The sequence below is a fragment of the Sceloporus occidentalis genome, unplaced genomic scaffold (genome assembly GCF_023333645.1).
Source record: "Sceloporus occidentalis isolate IW3139 unplaced genomic scaffold, rSceOcc1.0.p SCAF_1, whole genome shotgun sequence".
NCBI lineage: Eukaryota > Metazoa > Chordata > Lepidosauria > Squamata > Phrynosomatidae > Sceloporus > Sceloporus occidentalis.
The window spans coordinates 22,700,689-22,725,798 of NW_028316981.1; the positions used below are offsets into that span (position 1 = coordinate 22,700,689).

General features: G+C 43.5%; 1 protein-coding gene across 1 annotated transcript; it reads left to right on the top strand.

Annotated features, from left to right (window-relative positions):
* The first annotated feature begins 219 nt into the window (after positions 1-219).
* LOC149321159 (E3 ubiquitin-protein ligase TRIM7-like) lies at positions 220-21,846 on the top strand. The gene is made up of 7 exons (XM_089516403.1): positions 220-768; positions 10,246-10,341; positions 11,569-11,799; positions 16,838-16,860; positions 17,809-17,924; positions 19,186-19,221; positions 20,534-21,846. Exons 1-7 carry the CDS (start codon positions 220-222, stop codon positions 21,046-21,048), a joined length of 1,566 nt encoding a protein of 521 aa, XP_089372529.1. The 3' UTR covers positions 21,049-21,846.
* Positions 21,847-25,110: the final 3,264 nt, after the last annotated feature.

The window sequence follows — 25,110 nt, forward strand, 5'->3', positions numbered from 1 at the left end:
GGAATCACTGTCTGTCCCCAGCCCAGCTGAGACTGATGAAATTTCACTGGTCATGTGGGCTCAGGGCTTCGGAAAGTTCTGTTCTGTCCCTCCGACCCAAAGGAGGCCTGGTAGTGCTGTGATTTTTCTTCTCCCCTCAAACTCAAAAGAGGCCTGAACAGTTCCTATTTTGTTCAGAGAGTGACCTGTCGCCAATTTAAGAAACCAGAAACCGCAGAGATGACCTCTGGACTCCAGCTGGCTTCTGGCAAGGAAATACCCGCCTTGTGTTTCGTGCCAAGCATTCGTTCCCTGTACGTTGCTGTTAAAGGAGGGGAAGGAGACAACACTTCAGCTGGCCAGGAAGAAGCCATGGCTGCCGTCTTTCTTCCAGGGAACCTCCAGGATGAAGCCACTTGCTCCGTCTGCTTGGAGTACTTCAAAGACCCTGTGTCCATTGAATGTGGCCACAACTTCTGCAGAAGTTGCATCACTAAGAGCTGGAAGAGCCTGGAGGGGGAGTTCCCTTGCCCCCAGTGCAGAGAGGTTTTCAAGGAGAGGAACTTCAGGCCCAACAGACAGCTAGCCAACATGTCCGAGATCATCAGCCAGTTCATCCTGCGTGGTGGGAAGGGCCTTGAGGAAGATGGGCTCTGCGAGAAGCACAAGGAGGCCCTGAAACTCTATTGTAAGGATGACCAGAAGACCATCTGCGTGGTGTGCGACCGCTCTCGGGACCACAGACCTCACAGCGTGGTACCCGTAGAAGAGGCAGCCCAGGAATACAAGGTATAGTATTTTTGGGGGGGGCAGGGGTGTAGTGGTTTTAATGTTGGCCTATGACTCTGGAGACCAAAGTTCGAATCCCTGCTGAGCCACGGAAACTCACTGGGTGACCTTGGGCAAGAAAAAACCTGCCAAGAAAACCCTGCCATAGGTTTGCCTTAGGGTTCCTCTAAATCAGAAACAACTTGAAGCCACACAGCAACAAGGACAACACTATAACTCACATTTCTCTAGCCAGGGAAGCCACTAGCTATGGCGCAGAACAGACCGCCCAAAAAGGGTGGACTCCCGGTGCATGTTTTTCCACCGGAGGGAAGCCGCAGCTGCCAAACCGTGTGGCTTCCTGGTGGCGGAAAAAGAACCCGCAAAAAGCTGGTTCTTCTAAAGCCGTGGCGGTGCACTGGCGCACTGGTTACATAAGCACCATGCCGTGTGGATGCCACGCAGTGCTTACCTAACAATGGTGGCGCCCATGTATACAGGGCACCACAATTGTTACACCCTCATCACATGCTAGGGTTGCGGGGCATGTGGGCGCTCAACCCCCAGGCAACGCTGTCACATGACGAGGGCGTCGCAAAGAGCCCATATGTACTGGGCCTATGTTGACTATAATTGGCTGTGTTTGCTGTGAGATTCTGCAAAATTTAACACAAAAACTAACCCATTCCAAGCACTAATAACAATAATAATATTTATTTGTATCCTGCCTCTCCCTGTTTTGGATCCATCTCTCTTCTCTGGCAAATGCTGTGACAATCTCTCCAAGCTAACTGAAGGGTTTTGCCTTGAATAACTTGGAAGTCATTACTAAAAGTGGAAAACTCTGTACCCAAAATTATAGCTAGTTTTCACCAGGAATTTAATTTTAAGTGGCATTTTAGGGCAGCATGGGTGGGACAGCAAGTCTATCCATGAAAGAAGGATTGAAATGAAGGCATGGTGTGGACTTTCAGGGGTTGGCTGCTGGTTTTTTCACCCTTTATCAGAGGAGAGGGCTCAGATGAGGTGAGGTAGAATCATTGGCATTATGCTTTGAGCGACTGTGGTGTGATGTCTTTCCACAAAACCCATAGTTAGAAAAAATTAAAAGGAAATGTAGACAGAAGCTATGTTTCTCAGGATTAAATGTGACCAGACCAGGGCTGGGGAGGGGTTGATGGCAGTCTTGGGTGCATTTGCACTGTAGAAATAATGCTGTTTGACACCACTTTAACTGCTATGGCTCCATCCTACAGAACCAGAGATTTGAAGTTTTGTGAGGTACCCACGTTCTGGCTGAAAAGGCTAAAAATCTGGTAAAACTACAAATCCCAGGATGCAATAGGATGGAGCTAGAGCACTTATAGTGCTGTTTTCTATTTTAAGAGGCACCCATCTTCTGGAATTCTGGGATATGCAGTTTAAGGAGGGCATTTAGAATTCTAAACCAGAGAGCTCTATTGCTTCACCAAACTACAAATTCCTAGATTCCATATAATGCAGGTATGGCAATTAAAGTGGGATCACAGTGCTGTAATTGTGCAGTGTAAATGACCCTAGATATATTGAAAAGAAATGGGATGGCATCCTACCCCATCCCATCCTATTCCATGCATTGGATATTTATTTATTTATTTATTTATTTATTTATTTATTGCCCGCCCAATCATGAAAAATCTGGGCGGGTTACAACAGTAAGAAAAATACATAGCAATAACAATAGAATAATAACATAGAAATTTACAATAATAATAAATAGCAAGAAGAATGCATAGCAAATAACAACAATAATACCAATAAAAACTGCATAACAATTATCAATACAACTTAAAATTAATCCCCAGAACATGCCACAAACCATCCTGGGCATAAAATACTGTTTGAAAACACCAAGGTTCTGGACCATACCAACCACTACCATGTCAGGATGCACAGAGAAGCCATTGAAATCCACAAAATCTGGATAATTTCAACCGGAAAGAAGAAACCCTTAAAGTGAACAAAATTTGGCTACCAGTCCTGAGGAATAGCAAAATAAGGACTCAGCAAATGCAAATGGGAAACCACTCAGAGTCAGGGGCTTTCCCAGCAGATAATGATCACGAATTAGCAGACATTAATCCTTGTTTGCATTAGCCTCCCAGCCTGAGGCCTGCCATCAGCACAGAACAGGACACATGCAAATCACTCCTGCATTCCCAGGCTCACACAGTATATATACACCCAACTTTTTCCAGCCAAGCATTCTCTGAAGATGCCAGTCACAGATGCTGGCAAAAAGTCAGGAAGAAACTCTTCTAGAACATGGTCACATAGCCCAAAAAACCCACAAAAAACAATCCCCAGAATACATAGCAAATAACAATAACAAAAAATAACAAAACAAATCATGGCTTCATTCTATGGAATCCTGGGTTTTATAATTTGTTGTTGCACCAGGGCATTCTGACTGAGAAGGCTAAATATTTCACAAAACTACAAATCCCAGATTCCTATAGCATTGAGCCATGGCAGTTAAAGCAATGTCATTTTGCATTAATTCTGCAGCATAGCTGCAGATCCAGATTGCCCCTTTGTTCCTCATGTGGAAAGGAGCAGGGACGTAGCCAAGGGGGGGAGTTCTTGGGGTCTGGACCCCCCCCTTCCATTAGAAAAATGAATGGTGTGTGCTGCTGTGCTGCCCACCCAAGCCCCATTATAATGGTGGCACTTAGTCTGGACCCCCCCCCCCTTCCTAAAATCCTAGCTATGTCCCTGAAAGGAGACTGCAAGGAAAAGAAAGAAAACCTTGTTGGACTTGATAAATTTTCCCTTGTCTCTTCCAGACTCTGACATTTTAGTACAGTTGGCCCTTCTTATACACGGATTTTTTATACACGGATTCAAGCACGGTTTTAAAATGTTCCAAAAAGTATAAATTTCAAATATCAAACCTTGATTTTCCATTTTTTAAATAAGGGACACCATTTTGCTGTGTCATTATGTTTAATGGGATGTGAGCACCCATGGATTTTGTTATACACAGGGGATCTTGGAACCAAACCCCAGCGTATAACAAGGGTCCACTGTAATCTGTTAGCCTTCAAGGTGCCCCTTTGTTGTGTGTGCCGTTGTGAATAATATTACTGTATTCTAAACTAACAAAAATGTAGGATTGTTAGTTGTCCTGAAAAACAATTTGGGCTGCTCCTGTGCAGTGTGTCAATGCAGGAGTCAGCCAGTTGAAGCTCTTCATGGCACAAAATTTTTAGCATGGTCACTGGATAACTACCTTGTGGATTTCCCCCCAACTTCCAGAAAGCAGTATATAAATATTGTAAGAAACATGGTGTGAAAAAAGGCCAGGAACCCATGCATCTGTTCAACACACAAGGTCAGAAGTGACAGAAAAAAACAAAGGCTGCAAGTTTAGGATATAGGGTGTATCTGCACTGCAGAAATAAAGCAGTTTGAAACTAAACTACAGTGGTACCCCGGGATACGAATGCACCGCCTTACGAAATTCCCGGGTTACGAAAAAAAATTATTTAAAAAAACTGTTCCGCGTTACGAAAGTTTTTTCGGGTTACGAAAAAACTTTTGGTGCTTTTCGGCGCGATTTCACACCAAATCGCAGCTTTTCCCCATTAGCGCCTATGGCAATTCGGCTTGCGAAAGTCTTCCGGGTTACGAAAAGGGCAGCGGAACGAATTAATTTCGTAACCCGGGGGACCACTGTATTGTGACTCAATGTTGTGGAATTCTGGGGTTTGTAGTTTTGTGAAATATGTTGCCTTCCCTGTTAATTGTTGTTATGTTTTATCTAATGCGAGCCTCCTTGATCCTACGGGAAAGGCGACATATAAATAAAATTTATTATTATTATTATTATTATTATTATTATTATTATTATTGAGAGCTCTGGTGCCCCCAAGAAACTGCAAATCTCATAATCCCATAGCATTGAGCCATGGATGTTAATATGGTGTCAACCTGTATTATTCCTGCAATGTAGCAGCAGCCATCGAATTCCAAAGATGAATGGAATCTTGCTCTCTGTTCGACCACAGACTTTCTTTGCAGTCATTCATTTGAGGAGACTGAGCTTGTCAGGCAAGAAAAGGTTAAACAAGTAATTAAACTCCTGATCTATTTCTGGGAGGGAGGCTTCCCAAAGTGGGAATAAGATCCCAGGCTGACCCAGGTTCTCTGGAGGACAGGAGCTGAGACTGTTGCTCTTTATGTCACTGGTGGTGAAAATAGTTGCTTAAAATAGAACCTGCAGCTGATAAAGGTGGCAGAGCTGTAGAGCAGATGGTCTGGGCACCCCTAGAACTTGACTTGGGGAACACTAGCAATGCTAGAGCTCTTCCTGAGCACCTCTGCAAACCTCCCCTTCCATGCATGATCCAATAACCACATGCACACATGCATAGTGACTCATTCAGGTTTATGCATCACCAGGCTTCATGTGGAGGAAGTATAGTTTATGCATCACCAGGTTTCATGTGGGGGATGTGCAGCTGGATCTCATGCCTTCAATTCATCTTTGACTTATGGAAAACCTAAGGTGAACCTATTAGGGGGTTTCTTGGCAGAATTTGTTCAGAGGGAGTTCAACCTTTGCCTTCCTGTGAGGCTAAGAGACCATGACTTGCCCAAGATCACTGTTCATTGACCAGTGGGTTTCCGAGTGGAGATTTCATTTCCCAGTATCCTAGGGCACATCTACACTGTAGAAATAACGCAGTTTGGCACTGTTTAAGTTTAAGTGCTGCAGTTCCGTCCTATAGAATCCTGGAAATTATAGAGTGCTATTGCCTTACAAAACTACAAATCTCAGGAGTCAGTAAGATGGAGCCGCGGCAGTTAAAGTTGTGTCAAAGTGCATCGTTTCTACAGTGTAGATTCAGATGCACTCCTAGTCCGACACCCATGTTTTGGTTTCTTTCTCTTTCTCCCCCTTTTTCCCTTTATCCTCAGCTTACATCAATTCCAGCAAGCAGAGTTCAAAGTGCAAAAGTAGTTTGCACTGAATTAAATCTGCAGCAGGAAGAGAAGAGGGCAGAATCCTGCCCTTCCCAGAACACATAGGCAAAAGCCAACTGCTGCAGTCTCTCCTAGTTTTTGTGTTTGTCCTCATTAATAATTTTAGATATTGTAACTAGTGGAGAGGAGGAAAACACGCCTCACTCCAGGTGTTGTTCGACTGCAAATCCCAGCAGTCCCAGTTAGCATAAATAATGCTTAGCAATTCTGGGAATTGGAGTCCAGTAACATTTGCAGGACCACATGATTTCCATCCTGATATGCACTTGGGAGATCCAGCTTCAAGTTCATATTGAGCCATGCAACCCTCAGAAAAACCTTAGGCTAGTTTTTTCCTTCTTCAAACTGACCTACCTCACTGGGTTGTTATGGGGAAGAATAGTGCAGTGAACACTGCTTCAGGCTCATTGGAGGAAAGATAAACTATAATTAAAAATCAATACAATTTTCTAGCATCCGTATTAAAACTTTGGACATGCATCAGAATAAAAAAGAAGAGACAATAGGACTGCCTGCGCTAAGCATTGGTGTGATAGTCACATATGTAAGGATAGGTGCCTCCTCTTCCAAGTCTAAAGCCATAGCTTTGAGGCAGTCCTGAGGCCAGAAATATCTAATTTTAGAAATTATATGTGAGGCAGCAAATCCTCATCAGGTGCCAGATGGAGCTGCAGGCCAGCAGTTGTATTACTTTTCTCTGCTTTGGCCTCCTTGAGATCTTAGGTATGATATTTGGCATCCAGACCTTTATGCCCATATATGATCACAAAGGGTGCACCTACACTGTAGAAATAATGCAGTTTTACAGCACTTTAACTGCCATGGTTCCATCCTACAGAATCTTGGCACCTTGTAAAACTACAAATCTCAAAGTTCCATAGGACGGAGCTACAACACATTGGCCCTTATCAGATGAGTGTGGAACTGGGGGTCTTGCGCACTGGGTGGTTCGAATTCGTGTTATTTCACAAAGAACCATCATACCTGGGAGTCCTTCCGCATTGGCAGGATTCAAATTGGCCAATCCGCATTCGCGCGAAGTGCATTCAGTGCAGAATGTTTCGTCACACCGGAGCTCAACATGCGGATTGGCCGATTCGTATCGGCCGCCTCGCACATGCTCAGTGGTGCCCTGCATGGGTTGCGACCTTAAACGCTTCCGGGGTGAAAGGGGAGGTCACGTCATGACAGCCCGGTAAACAGCTGGAGAGCCAGCTAATGCACATTAACAATCGCGATACAACGTGCCCGTTACTGTTCCCTCTGTACATTCCTGCTTGGTTTTAACGTGACCTTTCCTTGCAACAAATTAGCAATGCCCGGTTCTGCGTGTGTGTGTGTGTGTATGTATTCTGGGGGGGGAGGAGCAGTTCCAGCGGCTGTCAAAGAGGCTGGATGGCCATCTGTCAATGGGGATGCTTTGATTAAGAGTTCCTGCATGGCAGAAGGAGGTTGGACTGGATGGCCTTTCTTGGGGTCGCCGTGATTCCAGCGGCTTCCTCCTCCTCCTCCCGGCTTGGGATCCAGCCTGGGCTGCATCCCAGGCAGGGAACAGGCGCGGGGCCGCTAGAATCGCGGCGATCGCCGCCGTTCCAGCGGCCTCCTCCTCCTCCTCCCGGCTTGAGAGGCATCCCTGGCTGCATCCCAGGCAGGGAACAGGCGCGGGGCCGCTAGAATCGCGGCGATCGCCGCCGTTCCAGCGGCCTCCTCCTCCTCCTCCCGGCTTGAGAGGCATCCCTGGCTGCATCCCAGGCAGGGAAGAGGCGCGGGACCCGCTGGAATCGCGGTTCCAGCGGCCTCCTCCTTCTCCTCCCGGCTTGAGAGGCATCCCTGGCTGCATCCCAGGCAGGGAACAGGCGTGGGGCCGCTAGAATTGCGGCGATCGCCGCCGTTCCAGCAGCCTCCTCCTTCTCCTCCCGGCTTGAGAGGCAGCCTAGGCTGGCTCCCAAGCCGGGAGGAGGAGGAGGAGGCTGCTGGAACCGCGATTCCAGCGGGCCCCGCGCCTCTTCCCTGCCTGGCATGCAGCCAGGGATGCCTCTCAAGCCGGGAGGAGGAGGAGGAGGCCGCTGGAACCGCCCCCCCCCCCCCCCCGCTTCCCTGGAACCGGCAAGAGGAAAGACCCACCGGAAGTAAAAATTGGAATCTGGGGGTCTTGCGACGGAGTTCAGGACTGGGCATTCATACCAGACCCATTCGCACTGAGATCGAACAGAGCCCCAATCCGGATATCCGCCAATCCCCTTACTCAGCGCACTGGCCAACACGCTCCAAAAAGAGGAGACAGTACGCATTCAGTTCGGCAGCTCGCGCATTCACGTGAGTGCGGATTGGGCCATTCGAATGCAGGTATGATGGTTCTTTGCGAAATAACGCGAATTCGAACCACCCAGTGCGCAAGACCCCCAGTTCCACACTCATCTGATAAGGGCCTTAGTCATGTCAAAGTGCATTATTTCTGTCATGTAGATGCACCCCAGGTCTCCAAACTGCTATGATATAATCCTGGAGATGGGAAAGACTCTCCTGTATCTCTTACACAACCTGCCATCTGCCTCATACAGTTACCAATGTCCCATATAGCCTTATCACACTAGACAAATCCCACTCAGAAACGGGATTTTAAATGTAGAAAAAAACTGCAATGTGGGATTTTTTTCAGATGTGTTTGCACCAAACAGCAATAATGCAAAAATAAAGCAAACTAATGTTCCGGAAAGTAAAAAAAGGTGTCGTTTTTGCCAACTTTCCATTCACTTTATTTTCACGTCATTGCTGTTTTAACATAACAGTTCAAGTGCTGTCATACTGAATTATTTATACAGTGTAGATGCAATGTAAAGTCGAAGGCTTTCATGGCCGGCATCCATAGTTTTTTGTGGGTTTTTGGGGCTATGTGGCCATGTTCCAGAAAAGTTTCTTCCTGATGTTTTGCCAGCATCAATGGCTAGCATCTTCAGAGAATGTTTGTCTGGAAAGGACTTGGGTATATATAAAGTGTGACCTGGAAAGGCAGGCGTGAATTTGCATGTATATTGTTTTTGTTGCTAATGGCAGGCCTCAGGGTGGAGGGTCTGCAAAATAAGATTGATGTCTGCTTGATAGTGCTCATTGTTTGCTGGGGGATTTCCCACTTGCATTTGTTGAGTCTTTGTCTTGCTATCTTTCAGGACTGGTAGCCAATCCTTGTTTACTTTAAGGGATTCCTCTTTCCTGTTGAAATTGTCCAAGTGTTTGTGGATTTCAATGGCTTCCCTGTGCATCCTGACCTGGTAGTGGTTGGCATGGTCCAGAACTTCAGTATTTTCAAACAGTATTTTATGCCCAGGATGGTTTGTGGCATGTTCTGCTACTGCTGATTTTTCTGGCTGGCCCAGTCTGCAGTGTCTCTTGTGTTCCTTGATTCTTGTTTGCACACTGCGTTTGGTGGTCCCTATGTAGACTTGTCCGCAGCTGCATGGTATGCGGTAAACTCTTGCAGCTGTGAGAGGGTCTCTCTGGTCCTTGGTTGAGCGAAGCATTTGCTGGATTTTCTTGGTCGGTTTGTAAACCATGTACAGGTTGTGCTTCCTCACCACTTTGCCTATTCTGTGTGACTCCTTTGATGTATGGTAAAAATACCTTCCCTTTGGGTGGCTGATTGTCTTCACTTCTCTGGGTTTTCCTGGGCCTGGCAGCCCTTCTGATGTCTGAGCTGGAATAACCATTGGCCTGCAATCTAAAATCTCACACCAAATAGCTCTTGTAAGTATTTAAGGTGCCACAAGACTTATTTGTTTTTTGCAACAGACTAACACAGCTATTCCATCCCTCCCTGAAATTTTGGCCTATAATGCAATATAATAGGAGAAATAAAAAGTTCATCTCTGTTCCACCTGTACTTGAGACCTTTTCCACCTTATTTGTGATACATGAAGCCAGGTGCGGTTGCAACTCCTTTAAATTAGGAATCTAGGAAGTAGGCTTTATTTATGCTGAGTGAGAAACTGGTCCTATTAGCTCAGTATTGTTTGCTGCTGCACTGCCTGCTGGTGGTCTGTCCAATTTCAGACAGGAGTTTTTCCCAATTCCAGGTGCCTGCAAGTGGGAGAATTTGCTACCTTTAGAGCATTAACTCTATGCAGCTTCCTCAGTTTAAGATTTCACTAACATTTGAACTCAGACCTCTGGGTTTAGAGACCACTGCTTTAACCTCAGCACTGTCAAACCTATATTCTTTAAATCTGTACTATATCACAAGTGTGTATATCACAAAACATGTATTTTATATAGATGATAAGTTGCAGCCTGATGTAGTGAAAAATGTATATTTTTGCTTCTTTCTCTCCGTATCTCTTTTAAACTTGTTTATGGGCTTGTCGTTTGTTTTCTGTATTTATTGGCTCTTTGTGGGGGGGGGGGGGAAAGCAAGTGTCTTCAAACTGTATAAATGTTTTTCTTTGTTTAAAAAAAACTTTATGTTTTGGATCTCAGGAACAAATTCAGAACCGTTTGGATTTCTTGAAAAAAGAGAGACAAGAGCTCTTGGAATTCAAAATGCAGGATGACAAAAAAAGCCAGGATCTCTTGGTGGGTATCTGTTATTACTCAGAAGACAGAAGTAAATAGGGGTAGCTTTAAATTAGATGAGGATATATAGCTCAGGACTATTAAAGGGAATTAGCTTGTCAATTGGCATGGGGAAACTGGTCTTTCATAGCTGGGATTTTGCGGGTGGGGTTCTGGGAGTTGTGGTTAAAATTTCCCCCCAAGCTATATTCTGAATTGACTCAACAAATAAATTCATAATCATGCAGACAATATTGGTGAAAGGGTAGTAGAGCATATTGTTGTTGACTCCTGTCAAGTCAACTTTGAATTATGGCTACCCCATGAATGAGAGACCTCAAAGTCACCTGTCCACAACAGCCATGCACAGGTCTCTCCTGATGGTACCCTTTGGTCCTGAGTACAGGTTATTCATCAGGACAATTAAATACTGTGGCACATGCATTTCTTTAAGAGCAATACATCTTGATCTACACAGTCAAAGGTTTGGCTATAGAAAGCACAGGCTGATTTTCTTCTGAAATTCGTTGATGTGCTCCATTATCCAATGTATGTTTGCAATATGTTCCCTTATGCCTTTTTCTTTCCTGAACCCAGCTTGGCCATGTAGCATTTCCTGCTCCATATATAGTAAACGTCTTTTTTGTTGAATTTTAAGCATCACTTTGCTTAAAATCATGCTGATCATGCTAATCACGTTATTGCGTGATAGACTGCCACACGCAAATTCGGGCAATGGCATGCTATTTTCGGGCAATGTGGAGCCAGTTCGAATGCAATGCACATTCACGTAACTGCACTAAACTAGCGACTTTAAGTGAATGCGTTCCGGCCTCACTTTCTTTTCATTTGAATTTAAGAGAAATTCCTCCCGTTTGATAAACTCATCAGAGTCTCCTTCTTTGGAGGTTTTTAACCAGAGGCTGGATGACCATCTGTCAGGGGTGCTGTGATTTTGTCTTCTTGCATGGCAAAGGGTTGGAGTCTTTTCTAACTCTGGTACTATTAACAACCATACTCTGCCATGTGTTTTAAAAGTTTCAAGTAATAACTAGAAATTTACAAGAAAAAGACCACGGCAGGACAGGAAGAACATTGTACAGCTATTTGCCTTCTATATACAACCTCTGAAGGCAAAAGAGTAGAGTGAACCTGCCATCCTATCAATGAACAACAACAACAATCTGTTGAGAGATTCTTTGGTGATTCTGCCTAGTGATCATAGTTTGATTTTTTTTTAAAAAAAAGAAAACCATAGAGGTCGAGAGACAGAAAGTCCTCTCTGAATTTGAAGGCCTGCGTCAGTTTCTGCATGAACAAGAGCAGCTTCTTCTGGGTCAACTGGACAAGATGGAGAAAGGCATCACCAAGAGGCAGAACGAGAACATCACAGAACTCTCCAAGGAGATTTCACTCCTCAACAAACTAATTGCTGACCTGGAGGAGAAAATCCAAGAGCCTGTGCTTGATTTTCTTAAGGTAAGACTTAAAGACAATTTCAGGGTGGTCTAAAGAAGTGTGAGTTCTCACAAAATAGCTCCTTGGTGTTTTGCTGGGTTTTGCCAGTTGTTGTCCACTTGTTCCATCCTTTTTTGGGGCTCTTAATATGCACCTTGTAGATTTGCATTAAGGTTCTTCCAGAACTTTTTTAAAATCAGGATATGGCTTACTTGAGGTGGTCTTAAGTTGGTAAACCTATCACAGGGCTTTCTTGACAAGCTGCTACAGAGGGGTTTTGTCATTGCCATCTTCTGAGGTTGAGAGAGTTGCGACATGCCCAAGCTCATCCAGTAGACATTTGAAGTCTGTTTCCAGAGTCATAGTCCGATGACACTCAAGCCACTATGCCACGTTGGCTCACGCTATACAAAAAAGTCTCTCCCCTTCTCTTATTTATGTATTTATAAATGATAACAACAATAATAACAATAATATTTATTATTTGAGTTATAGCACCATAGTGCTATCTACTGTGCTGTTAATGAACAGCAACTGGATTTCTCTAACTGATATACAGCATAGTAGATATCCATACGTATGCATGTAGTCAGCTTGCTGCAGGCTTAAAGAACCCATTTTCTTGATTAAATACTGTTCTCCACTCTTATTTAGAGATTTCACCATGACCCCGGCAAAAACAAAAAGGATGTAAAAACCACATCTGGAGGGATGGGATTGACCAAAATAGTGTTTGTTACAGTAGAATCTGCAAACTAAAGTGCTTCCTTTATTTGTAATAAGGGTATCACCCATTTGGTTAAATAATGTTTTCATATTTAGTCTTGTTTTAATGTTTATTCCTGTGCATTGAATTAGGTATAGCTACATTACATTATATGTGCAATGTTGGTTCCAAACTTTGTCACTCTTAGGACACTGCCTGTTCTTGCTAGTTAATAAAAATGGAAACATTGGTTTCAGAGCAGCTATTATTTCATGCCTCTGCAATAGTACAACTGGGGCTGTTTCTGCCACCATGTTCTCTTCTGCAGGACCCCTTAACCCTGCCTCCTGCCCAATGCTCCATCCAGCATGCCTTTCAGTTTTTAAATCTTATTTTTACTTTTTGATTGAATTCCTGAGTTCTGCAGTTTAAGTGTTTTAAAAATAAAACAAAAGAAATTAAAAAATATATAAAGTCAATCAGCAAGCTTGGGAATGGTGAGGTGGGGGAACAGGCGAAGAGGATACCTGAAGGACGGCCTCTCCCCATACATTCCGTCCCGCACCCTCAGAACATCTGGGCAGCAACTACTTAGGGTTCCCGGGGCTAGGCTCGTCTCCACTACCAGGAAGACATTTTCCATCGCCGCCCCGGCCCTTTGGAATACGCTGCCCATAGAGCTCCTCTCGGCCACCTCCCTGGCCCAATTTAAAAGGGATTTGAAGACCTTCCTTTTTGGCACTGCATTCCCCGATTAAGATGTCCTATGGACCTCCTTCCTCTTCACTGGCAAGGGGACTGGCTAACTCAGGGCTTTTTCTGTTTTTCTGTTTCTATTGTAATGATACTGATGTTTTAATGTATTGTTTTTAAAATGTTGTAAACCGCCCTGATCTGCGGAAGGGCGGCATATAAATAAAATGTTTATTTATTATTATTTATTAACAACAATTTCTTACTTCTTTTATCTGATCAAGGCGGGGAACAACAACAGATCAAACACATAAAAAGGGGTAGGTACAGCCTGAGGAAGTCCAGGGGTGTGGAAATGGGGCAGTTACAGCCAGTGGGTCCTCTACTGTTGCAGACTATTTTTAAAAAATTGACAGCCCTGCCATGCTGCCTCATACAATGCATTTAATCAGAAGACCACCTCAAAATGGAGTTGGGGGACTTCTTATTTATAAACACTAACATCTTTTCTGAAAGCAAAGTATGGGCAAGCTCATGTGGGCAGTTCCCAAACATTCTGGTCACTTTGGTGACCTGTTCCTTGAAAACTGTTCTGCAGGAGAGCTATTTTATCTTGGCTGTGATTCCCACTCCTCTGGTGATCCGTAATGTTCTTAGGTTACATCTGATATTTCCATGCTGTGGAGTTTCTTAGCCTATTTAAAGGCTGAAACATTCATGTCTGGAGAGAGCTGCATTTCAGGAGAGTGGATTGTGGTACTTTTCTGTATTCTCTGCATCCATACATAGCATATGTACTGGGTATTGGGGGTGTCATGAACACGTCCTTTGGGACTCAACATGTGCCCAAAGCAGTTTCCCATGCCATATTTCTTCCCCAAAGAAAAGTGTGTGTGTGCATGAGAGAGAGAGAGAGATTATATTAAGATATAGTATAATTATGTGTGTGAGAGCCAGGTTTTAGCATTGGACTATGACTGTGGAGACCAGAGTATGAATCTTTGTTGGCCACGGAATTGGACTGGGTGGCTTTGGGCAAGTCACACACTCTACACTCAGAGGAAGACAAAGGGAAAAAACACACCTCTGAATAGATTTTTCCAGGAAAACTCGGTGATAGATTCAACATAAGTCAGAAATTACCTGAAGGCATGCAACAACAAAATGACTATGTATTATTACAGATGATAGAATAATGATGATTACAGTTGTATTTATTTACATTGATATATATGATTATGGTATTTAGATTGTAAGCCTGAGGGCAGGGAAGCCCCCCCCCTGTTATTTTTCTTGTAAAATGCCATGTATAGTTGTCCCTCCTTATTCATGGATTTTTTATCCATGGGTTCAAGCATCCATAGCTTGAAAAAATTCCAAAAGAAGTATACATTTCAAATAGCAAAGCTTGATTTTCCATGTTATATAAGGGACACCATTTTGCTATGTCATTATATTTAATGGGACTTGAGCATCCACAGATTTTGTTATACACAGGGGATCCTGGAACCAAACCTCAGCAGATAACAAGGGCCCAGTGTTCAGTGATGGTGCTCCATAAGTTGATGATGATGATGATGATGACAACCTAGTTAATTCTTAGAGGAGCTGCCTGAGTCAAGAGGATGGGGACAGATGACAGTCTTAGCATCCTACATTTTGTTTTACATTTTGCTCAATGATAGGGATAGCCTTGGTGAGGGATGCAAATGGGTGAAATGACACGATTGAGGTGACACTGTAGAGGTAGCAAGAAAGGAAAGCAGTTACAGGTGGAGCAAGACATCACTGCCACAATTCATTAATACCTATGATGTGCCCATTGGTCATATCAGTCACTACTCCACTTCTGTCTATTCCTCCATCCTAGTATTTATTTATTAATTTTTTATATCTTGGCCATGTCACAATGAAATACATTTTAAAACAATTAAAAAATTTAAAACAGTAAGAAATACTGTCCAAACATCTGATATTGATTAATGTCTAGATACAGTACAACAGCCAGATCAGAAATAAATCTTTGTATCCAGCAAGGCTAGGTGTTCCAAGAACTGGGCAGGGCAAGGGAGCTCCCTTCTGATGGATTGCTTGCACATGGTTGTGCTCTTTAATGGTGTGGTTAGAAGCTAGGTCAACAACTTGCCTATGGTTTGTAGTGTGCCGGAGAAAACCAGAAAGGGGTTCAACATTAAGCAAGCACAGCATCAGGCTTCTCTAGGGACTCTACCACATGAGGCTAGAAAAGTTAAATTTTAACAGGACAAAAGCCTCTTGGGCTGGTACTTATCACACAATGTTGTATCCATCCTGCTGCTGCCTTGCATTCTATTTGTTACTATAGTGTACCTTTTTGTTGACAGGCAAAACCCATCAATAGGCTCTCAGACTTGCTGCTATTCTTTTACTGCCTTTGTGCTTTCAGGCAGTCATGTGGTGTGAGTGGGCATGATTCTGCTCCTCAATCCCTGTTTCTCTCTCCCCACACAGCGATCCTACTGCCAACAGCTTCCTGAAGCCAGTTGCTATGTGCATATTCACATAGCAGCTGGTTTTGAGAGGCAGTTGGCAGCTACAGTTGTTGTAAATTGTCTTTGTGATTGGGCGGGATATAAATAAATAAATATTATTATTATTATTATTATTATTATTATTATTACAATCACTTGTTCCCTCCCCTTTTTCATGATTTTCGACAGTGCAGAAAACAGATCATATTATCATGGATTACCAAATTGCTAATGTGGGGAAAAGCGTGATAAGAAATGATGCCAAGGTGGTATATTTCCATTCTTGAACTACTGTGATTGTGGTGGGACAGCAGGCTGGTATGATAAAGTCCTTTGTGACTGCAAAACAGCAAAAGATGTGACTTGGAATGACAAAGATTTTAGGTGTGTCTTGTGATTGGAAAGGTCCATCCCAGGAGGTGCAATTACTGCATCATAAGAAACCATTATTTTGTGACAGTGCAAAGAATGCTGAGACACTCCTCTTTGAAACTGTGTAGGGAAAACCTCATATGCAGGGTCTTTAGATCTGAGCTGGAGGAACATGTGACTCCTCCAGAAATTGTTGAGCTACTTTCCCTCAGCCCTAACCAGCTTTACTAATAGTCAGAAATGTTAGAAGTTAAAGAACAACATGTCTGGGAAGCCACATGTCCCCTATCCTCTGATCCAGACAAAAGCATACTGGCAGGGACAGTCCTAGTTAATCCTCTCTTGTCCCACTTTTCAACTGCTTTTAAAATGCCGCACTTTCTCTGTTCTACTCTCCTCCTTTATCCTTTGCCTATTTCCATTTATGCAAACTGACTTCAAAGTGCAAAAGTAGATAGTTTAGCAGGGGAGAGGAAAGGAAGGGACAGACCCAGACCCTTGCCCTTCCCAGTAGTTCAGGCAAAAGCCACTGCTGCAGCCTCTCTTAGCTTGTGTGTTCTTCCTCATGAAGAACTTCTGCCATCTTGACTACATTCTGATATTGCTTGGTCACACATACCCCAGTTTCCATCTGTGAAATGTTGGAAGGCATGCCATCTAATGCATTAAGAAAGAGGAAGAAGGCTAGAAGAAGAAACTAGAACACTGTTTTTGGAATGATCAGTGGCAAATCTATTAGAAGAATGATCTTCCTTCTTTTTTTCTGTTTTTCTTCCAGGACGTGACAAGTGCCATAGTCAGGTATGGAGCTGCATTTTCAAATTCTATTGCTCTTTTTTCATGAATCACTGGAAAGGTCAGTGGCAGCCATTCATGGAAATACAGTTCCAGAGGCACACTGCATCACATCCCTCTTGGGTCAACAACACAAATCCCTGGCTCCTTATAACTTCTTTGGGTGGGAATATGATCCCTCTCTTTTCTGATGGTCTCTGATTTCTTTCACCTACATTGGCAGAGAGACTGGCAGGTGCTGGATAGAAAGGGCTGTGCTTTGTTTATTTATGTGATACAAAATCCACTTGCAAGGGAGGCATTGGGATGACATTCAACCCCTCCTTCCTCAGAGAAGTCTGAAATAGGTCACTGGCTGTCATTTTATGAGTTATGAATCAAGGCAAGGCTGCTTTTCCTATTGGAGAATTGCCTTAAAAGTGGGTCTTGTGGAGGTTAGAAAAAATTACTCTTGTGGATTTCAGAGTATTACTTTTTTGGACTCTACCTGTCTTCCCCTTCCCCTGTTACTGGGTCATAGTCCAAAAAGGTAGCTTTTCAAACCTGTGGTTTTGCTTCAGCTGTTTTGTAATACAAAATGGAAAACCTCCATGGACCAGAATGTTCATTTGCATTACAAATATGTCTCCGTTCTGCTCTCCTCTAGCCTTTCCCATTAAATCGCCTATTCAAAACTCTAATTAAAGTAGGAAACAATGGTGACTGCAGTCTTAAATATCAAAATTCTCTTTCACTAAACAAGTAAGGTTTAGCTGTTTTGTCTACTTTATCAGTCTAGTCTAGGGAACCTGGAGCCATCCAGATGCTGGACTGCAGCTCCCATCACTCCTTGTCATTATAGCCAAAGATGAACAATCTTGCGAGTTGTAGTCCAACAACATCTGATTCCCGCTCCTGCTGTAAACTATCAACAACCAGACCAGTAATCTTTCTGTTTTCTTTTTAAACTGCTAGAAGTGATGACCTTAAATGTCAGAAGCCTATCCCTGTTTCTTCTGACATGAAAGGTCATGTCTGCAATTTCTCTCTGAAGACTGTGGTCCTCAAGGGGGTGCTGAAGAAATTCAAAGGTAAGAAAAAGTAGCATGTTATTTTTATGTTGGCATCTGATGAAGCAAAATTGCCTTGTGGCTTGGGAGAACAAGTGTTGCCAGGGAACAATAAAAAGTATGAATCACAACACAACTTAACAAAATGGCCCTCTTTTGAACCTATCTCCTATACCCACATAAATAATCAAGCACTTACACAGCAGCCTTTATTGGCCTACAGACAGCCTCCAGATCTTAAATAACTACTCACTTACAACAGGATACATAACATAGATGGTAATACATGGACAAAGCCCTGCCACAAGCCCATAAACCAACTCTATCCCCACATCTACTCTGGGAGCAATATTACAGGGCCAATAACATCATTCCCAACCTCAGAGGTGCATCTACTTGCTCTTCCACCAATGTAATATATGCCATCCTATGCCAGCAATGTCACTGTATACTCTACATTAAACAACAAGACTATCTCTGCAGAAGAGCACAAATAAACACAATCTGACATGAATATTGGGAATACCCCCAAACCAGTTGCAAAACATTTCAAACTTCCTGGACCACAGGTTGTGATCCTTAAACAAGGAAATTACAAAGGAAGATGAGAAAGAGTAACAGCTGTGATTGAATTACAGTATATTCATATATTCCAGTCCATTAGCAGAGATATGAACAAAGCAATGGCTTCACTGCATACGACATATATTAATGCAGTCACTGTACATAAAACAAATGGGCCACCTCATTCCCTCAACCTTTTTATCTCCGTCTTTCTCACTCTGGTCCACTCTTCCCAACTCTTTCTCTTTTCCTTTCTTTTTCTCCCTTCTTTCCCTCTCTGTTTCTGCCATCCCTTCTCTTCGCATTCTCTCCTACTCCTTACCATCCACATGAAGGCTGTAGGGTCCCCACCCCATTCTAATGAGTGAGAAAACAGGGAAGATACATCCTTGTCATCCTTGATTTAGAAAGAGAGCTTCCTTACAACCTTTCTATCATCCTGTCCTTTCATTCCTGGACATATCAATACAGCTTATGTGCGAGTGGCAAATGGAGGGGGATAAAATGGGGGAGGGGCTGAATATTGGCGGTTTTTGTTTTTTTGTGTGGGGGGGTTTGGAACGGATTCCCCACAAAAACAGAGGGATGGCAGTATATGTTCAAAAACACTTTGCAAGTTAATGAGGAATACTGAATATGGAGTAGAGTTGCTTGGACAAAAACTCTTTTAAATGATATGTAATCCTGACCTTCATTTATGGGCTTCGTCTTCTTTCAGATAATCTGCGTGACGAACTGGGGAAAGGTGAGAAAGGTAAGTGCTAGAAGTTGAGTAGACATTGTCAAAAACAAAATAGTTATTATGGGTATAAAACTTAACTCTTCACCTGTATTGATTTTTAGTCTATAGTAGTCCATCCTTATCTGCGGTTTCACTTTTTGCGGTTTCAGTTACCCACGGCCAACCATGGTCTAAAAATATTACTATGGTGGGATACAGACTGCCCAAAAAGGATGGTCTCTCGCCGCCCTGGTTTGCTCCACAGGGAAGCTGCAGCCTCCAGACCACGGGGCTTTCCCGCGGAGCAAAAAGAACCCTTAAAAAGCGGGTTCTTCTTGCGGTGCATTTGTGACGCTGCAATGTGCCAATGGTGCACTTGCGGCATCACAAACGCGCCGGGACGTGTGGACGCTAAGCGTCCATCGCATCAAAATGGCAGCGCCCTTGTGTACAGGGCGCCGCCATTTAGATGCCCCCATCACATGCTGGGGGTGAGGCCAGTATGGGCGGTACACCCTCGGCCAACCCCTAGCACGTGACGGGGGCGCACTTTAGGCCCGTCTGTAGAGGGCCAAAGTCCCCCTCCTTCTCCACAGTTTCACTCTCTGCAGCTTCAGTTAACCATGGCTAATCATGGTCCGGAAATATTACTGGTATAGGGTTCAGTAGAAAGCTACTGTGGCATAGTGGTTTGAGCATTGGACTACACTCTGGAGACCAAGGTTTGAATCGCTACTCTGCTGTGGAACCCCACTGGGTAACCTTGGGCAATTCACACTTTTTAAGCCTCAGAGGAAAGCAAAGGCAATCCCCTTTGAACAAATCTTGTCACAAAAACCCAATTTTCTTATGGCCTTAGGGTGCTGTAAATCGGAAACAACTTGAAGGCACACGACAACAACAGATTCCCCCCTTGTCTGTAGGGAATGCTTTTCAAGACTCCCAATGGATGCCTGAAACCGTGCATTGTACCAAATACTAGGTTGTTGTTGTGTGCCTTTATGTCATTTCTGACTTATGACGATCTTAAGGCAAACCTATCATGGGGTTTTCTGGGGCGAAGCATGTGTGAATCACTCAGTGTTACCCAGTGTTGGTTTCCATGACTTGAGCAGAGCTTGGAGAAGTTATATTTTCACTATTGTTCTCGGAATTCCCCCAGCCAGCCTGGCCAGTGGGATTCTGAGTGTTATACTCCTATCAAGTAACCTTTCTGTGCTCTGTTAGAAAAAATTTGTATGGGGCCCAAATTCTGAATGATGCTCTTCACAACCCCACATGTTTTCTTTCTTAGTTATTGCCGTAGTTCTGACTGTTGACTGAGCACTTTTCTCTTGCCTCCTAGAGGACCTGCTCCTGGATCCAGAGACAGCCAATCATCTCCTCATCCTCTCAGCAGACCAAAAGGCCGTGAGGATGGGCTGCAGAAAACAACAACTACCTGACAACCCCAAACGCTTTGACACCAACTCCCGAGTTCTGGCTACAGAGGGATTCAAGTCTGGGAGGCATTATTGGGAGGTGGAAGTGGGGTCTGCGGATGGGTGGGCTTTTGGCGTAGCCAATGAATCGGTGCGAAGGAAAGGACTGACTCAGTTTTGTCCCGAAGAAGGCATCTGGGCCTTGCAGCAAAATGGTGGGAGATACTGGGCAGTCACCTCCCCTCAGCGTACTCCCATTTTCCTTGCTGAAAAACTCCTCAAAGTGAGAGTTTACTTAGACTATGAAGGAGAAGAAGTGTCTTTCTACAATGCTGACAACATGCAGCATATTTTCACTTTTAACGTGGTCTTCACAGAAAGGGTATTTCCTCTCTTCTCAGTTTGCTCCACTGTCACTTACATTAAACTTTGTTCCTGAAATGGAAAGGATGCATAGTTTAAGAGGTATTGAGTTACTGTGTGTATACACACTGTGACAAAATGGTGCTTGCTTTTCATGTCAAGGTCTTACGTGTCCACCAAAGCCTATACTCACGGACATGAGACACGATGTGCTTGGCAGTGCAGGAACAATGCTTGAAAAACCTACATGCGTCATCCTTTATGTTGGCTTCTGCGTTTGCCCGAGGCTTACATAGGGCTTGGAAAAGTTATATCGTTTGGCCAGCATTTCCCAGCATCATCCAGCCATGGTGATGCTGTCTGGAGGATTCTGAGAATGGCCATGTTGGTTGGAGATTCCAGGAACTCTAGTCCAAAAAAGGAACTTTTCTAACTTTGTGCTTGCCAATGTGTGCTGAAAGCTAAATGTTGTGCAAGGCAATGACTTGAGTGACACATCTGGTTTGCTGTATTTGCACAGAGACTAATGTAAATAGCCCTTCATTTCTCAGCTGCTAAGGGGAGATTACATGCTTTTCTTTCCTGAGTAAAAGTAAGGAGGAAGTTTTTAAAAAGATAATGTAATGCAATCCTTGCTTTACCATAACAAAGGAAGGTAACCTGGTTTCCAAATACATTATTAAACTAAAACTCCCATAATTCCTTATCATTGACTATGCTAGTCATGGATGATAGGAGTTGTAACACAGGTCACCTACTATAATATATAGGACAGTGGGCACTATTAGAGACAGCCTGATCCAGTCCTCCATCTTTTGTGGCCAGCTTATGCTCTGAAGTTCTACTTCCCATTCCTCACACCTTGCTAGGTGGTTCAGGACTTGAAAACTGAACTTTTTTTTTGGGGGGGGGGGGGTAAATCATGGCTACAGTTCAAAGGATTAAATTGTTTTGGACTAACCATAGTTTTTTACTAGCTGCTATTTCTCAGGTCTTAAATTGCATGACCCGTATGAAGCACACTGTGTAGTTTGGGATGTCAAAATATGATTCATTCACAGATGCTCTGTTTTCAAGAAAACATCCAGACCTCAGTGATCCATGAGTGAAACAAAGAACTAGCCAGAAGAAATAGCAGCAAAACACAATATGGTTTTTTTACATTTTAAAAGATTTTTGTTCACCTTTTGAAAACCATTTTATTGGCCTTCAGCAGAAATAGCACGTGTGAGATATCTTTTTAGGTTTCAACTGTGGCCATTTTTTATAAAACACGAGTTTCCAAAAAAGTGTGTATTTTAAAAAAACTTCTTGCAAAATATTGAAATACTATGGAGTACACAGACATTATTTGTATTTTGCATGTATCTTCCAGTTTTTCTGTGTCTAGTGATTAAACTCGGTGATTCAAAACTGATTGCATGGTGGATCTTTGAAACTTGCTGGTTGTTGGGCTGCTTTTACAAAAAGAGAGAAACAAAAACCCCATCCTGTCTTGGGCCTCATTCCCACTTACAAATAATTTGGTTTGTGATCTGCATCGATGGTTTGGTTCGACAATGAAGCGTCATTCACACTACATTTGCACCGGTTGAATTTTCCTGTTGCAAATTAAGCCACGTCTCATTCATTTTTACCGGTGAATTCTGGACCCTCTTCCATGGCTTCTTTTTCCACTCTGTCAATCATGGCAATTGCATCAACTTTTCTGCCCACATTTGGTGACGTGCTCTTGTCACATCCATTGTCGTAACCAAAACAAACAAATAAACAAAAACAAAACAACAAAACCCAAAAATGCCAGCCAGCAAATTTAAAGGGTGTTTAAAAGGGTAGGTAAACACAAAGTACCATGAGATGAGGAAAAGTTCCCCAAAAGTTACAAAAAATAATGGAGGAGCGGCTGTAAAGAGGGGGAGCAGAGTGGTAATGGAGCCTGAAGCAGCATGGGCAGCCCCAAAATGGTGCTTCGCCCAGGGAGAGGGAGGTCCAAGAGATGGGCAAACACAGGTAAAGTTTTTTAATTTCGGCTTGACCACATTTAAAACACTCCCCTCTGACAATCAATGATTGCATCACAGGGAACCAATTCCGATCCACATCCCGTTCACACTAGTGCTGAATTGATTTATTGCGAAAGATGCAGGGAATTCTGCGTATCCTGAACACATGCTTTAAATGGGTTTAGCGCCGGGGGGGGGGTCTTGACAACCTGCATCAGGGATTCGGCGCAAGTGCGAACATGGGCCATTTAAACCACCTCAAACCAGTTTGCAAACTGGTTTATTATGTAGTGGGAATGAGGCCTTGGTGTGCCTTCATGATGTTACAAGTCCTGCTTTCTGTGTAGGCTTGGTCATTGCTGATAAGGTCTAATGAGTCTTTTGTGTCTATCTTCGAATGCACTTACAAATCAGATTTATTTGAGAAATGGCTCTCTAAGTTTGGTCCCCCATGGGGTTTGGGATAGCCAGCTTGGCCAATGTGAAGGACTGGGAAATGAAGTCCAAAACATCTGGACGGTCAAAGACTTGAGTACCACTGCATTAGAGGATAGGGTGACACTGAAACTGGTTTGCTTAGTTCCCTTGAATAAAGGCAAAGGCACAGTTTGGCTGGCAGTTACTGCATAAATGGGAGACTGTAAACATGAAGGATATTGTGCTGATGATAGAGCTGTGAATCCAGCACTTTTCCTTGTGGGTCTGCTTCTATGTCCTCATAACCATACATCTTGCATTTATTTTAAATTGTAATTTTGACACAGCCTTGTGTTTAGCTTTGTGAGATACCTTGGGTCCCATATCATGAAAAAGGTGGCAAAAATAATATGAAAAAGTCCACAACCATCCTTATAGCTTGCCATTTCCAAGCTCTGCCATTATGGGAATAGCAAAATCATTCTCTGAGTGATTTACATACAAGGAAGAATTAAATGCCAGAGGCAAAGGAACATAAAGGTTTGCAAAAGTGTAAAAAAAATTTTTTTAGGGAGAGTCCAAAGAAGGATGGCCCCTCAATAGCCCAGTGAGAACTCAGATTTCCTGTATTGATATAATAATAATAATAATAATAATAATAATAATTTATTCATATCCCACCCAATCACATAGAATCCAGGTGGGTTACAGCAATAAAAAGTACAATATAATTCAATACAAATCAATGAAAATCAAAAGAAAAAAATACTGCTTTGCCTGTTTGTAGTAACTTAATGCTGAATATAATTAAAATATTGGATGGTGGGCAAATATTCCCAATTCTTCCCTATGGGCAAACATTCCCAGTGCTGCCCTATGGGCAAACATTCCCAGTGCTGCACTATGGGCAAACATTCCCAGTGCTGCCCTATGGGCAAACATTCCCAGTGCTGCCCTATGGGCAAACATTCCCAGTGCTGCCCTATGGGCAAACATTCCCAGTGCTGCCCTATGGGCAAACATTCCCAGTGCTGCCCTATGGGCAAACATTCCCAGTGCTGCCCTATGGGCAAACATTCCCAGTGCTTCCCTATGGGCAAATATTCCCAGTGCTTCCCTATGGGCAAACATTCCAGTGCTTCCCTATGGGCAAACATTCCCAGTGCTTCCCTATGGGCAAATATTCCCAGTGCTTCCCTATGGGCAAACATTCCCAGTGCTTCCCTATGGGCAAATATTCCCAGTGCTTCCCTATGGGCAAATATTCCCAGTGCTTCCCTATGGGCAAATATTCCCAGTGCTTCCCTATGGACAAACATTCCCAGTGCTTCCCTATGGGCAAATATTCCCAGTGCTTCCCTATGGGCAAATATTCCCAGTGCTTCCCTATGGGCAAATATTCCCAGTGCTTCCCTATGGACAAACATTCCCAGTGCTTCCCTATGGGCAAACATTCCCAGTGCTTCCCTATGGGCAAACATTCCCAGTGCTTCCCTATGGGCAAATATTCCCAGTGCTTCCCTATGGGCAAATATTCCCAGTGCTTCCCTATGGGCAAATATTCCCAGTGCTTCCCTATGGGCAAATATTCCCAGTGCTTCCCTATGGACAAACATTCCCAGTGCTTCCCTATGGGCAAATATTCCCAGTGCTTCCCTATGGGCAAATATTCCCAGTGCTTCCCTATGGGCAAATATTCCCAGTGCTTCCCTATGGGC

What these genes read in the sequence shown, in the direction of transcription:
- LOC149321159 (XM_089516403.1), top strand. Translation starts at nt 220, where the DNA reads ATGACCTCTGGACTCCAGCTGGCTTCTGGCAAGGAAATACCCGCCTTG. An exon ending in AGGCAGCCCAGGAATACAAG is followed by an intron (nt 769 to 10,245) that starts GTATAGTATTTT and finishes TTTGGATCTCAG; the next exon opens with GAACAAATTCAGAACCGTTT. An exon ending in CTGTGCTTGATTTTCTTAAG is followed by an intron (nt 11,800 to 16,837) that starts GTAAGACTTAAA and finishes TTTTTCTTCCAG; the next exon opens with GACGTGACAAGTGCCATAGT.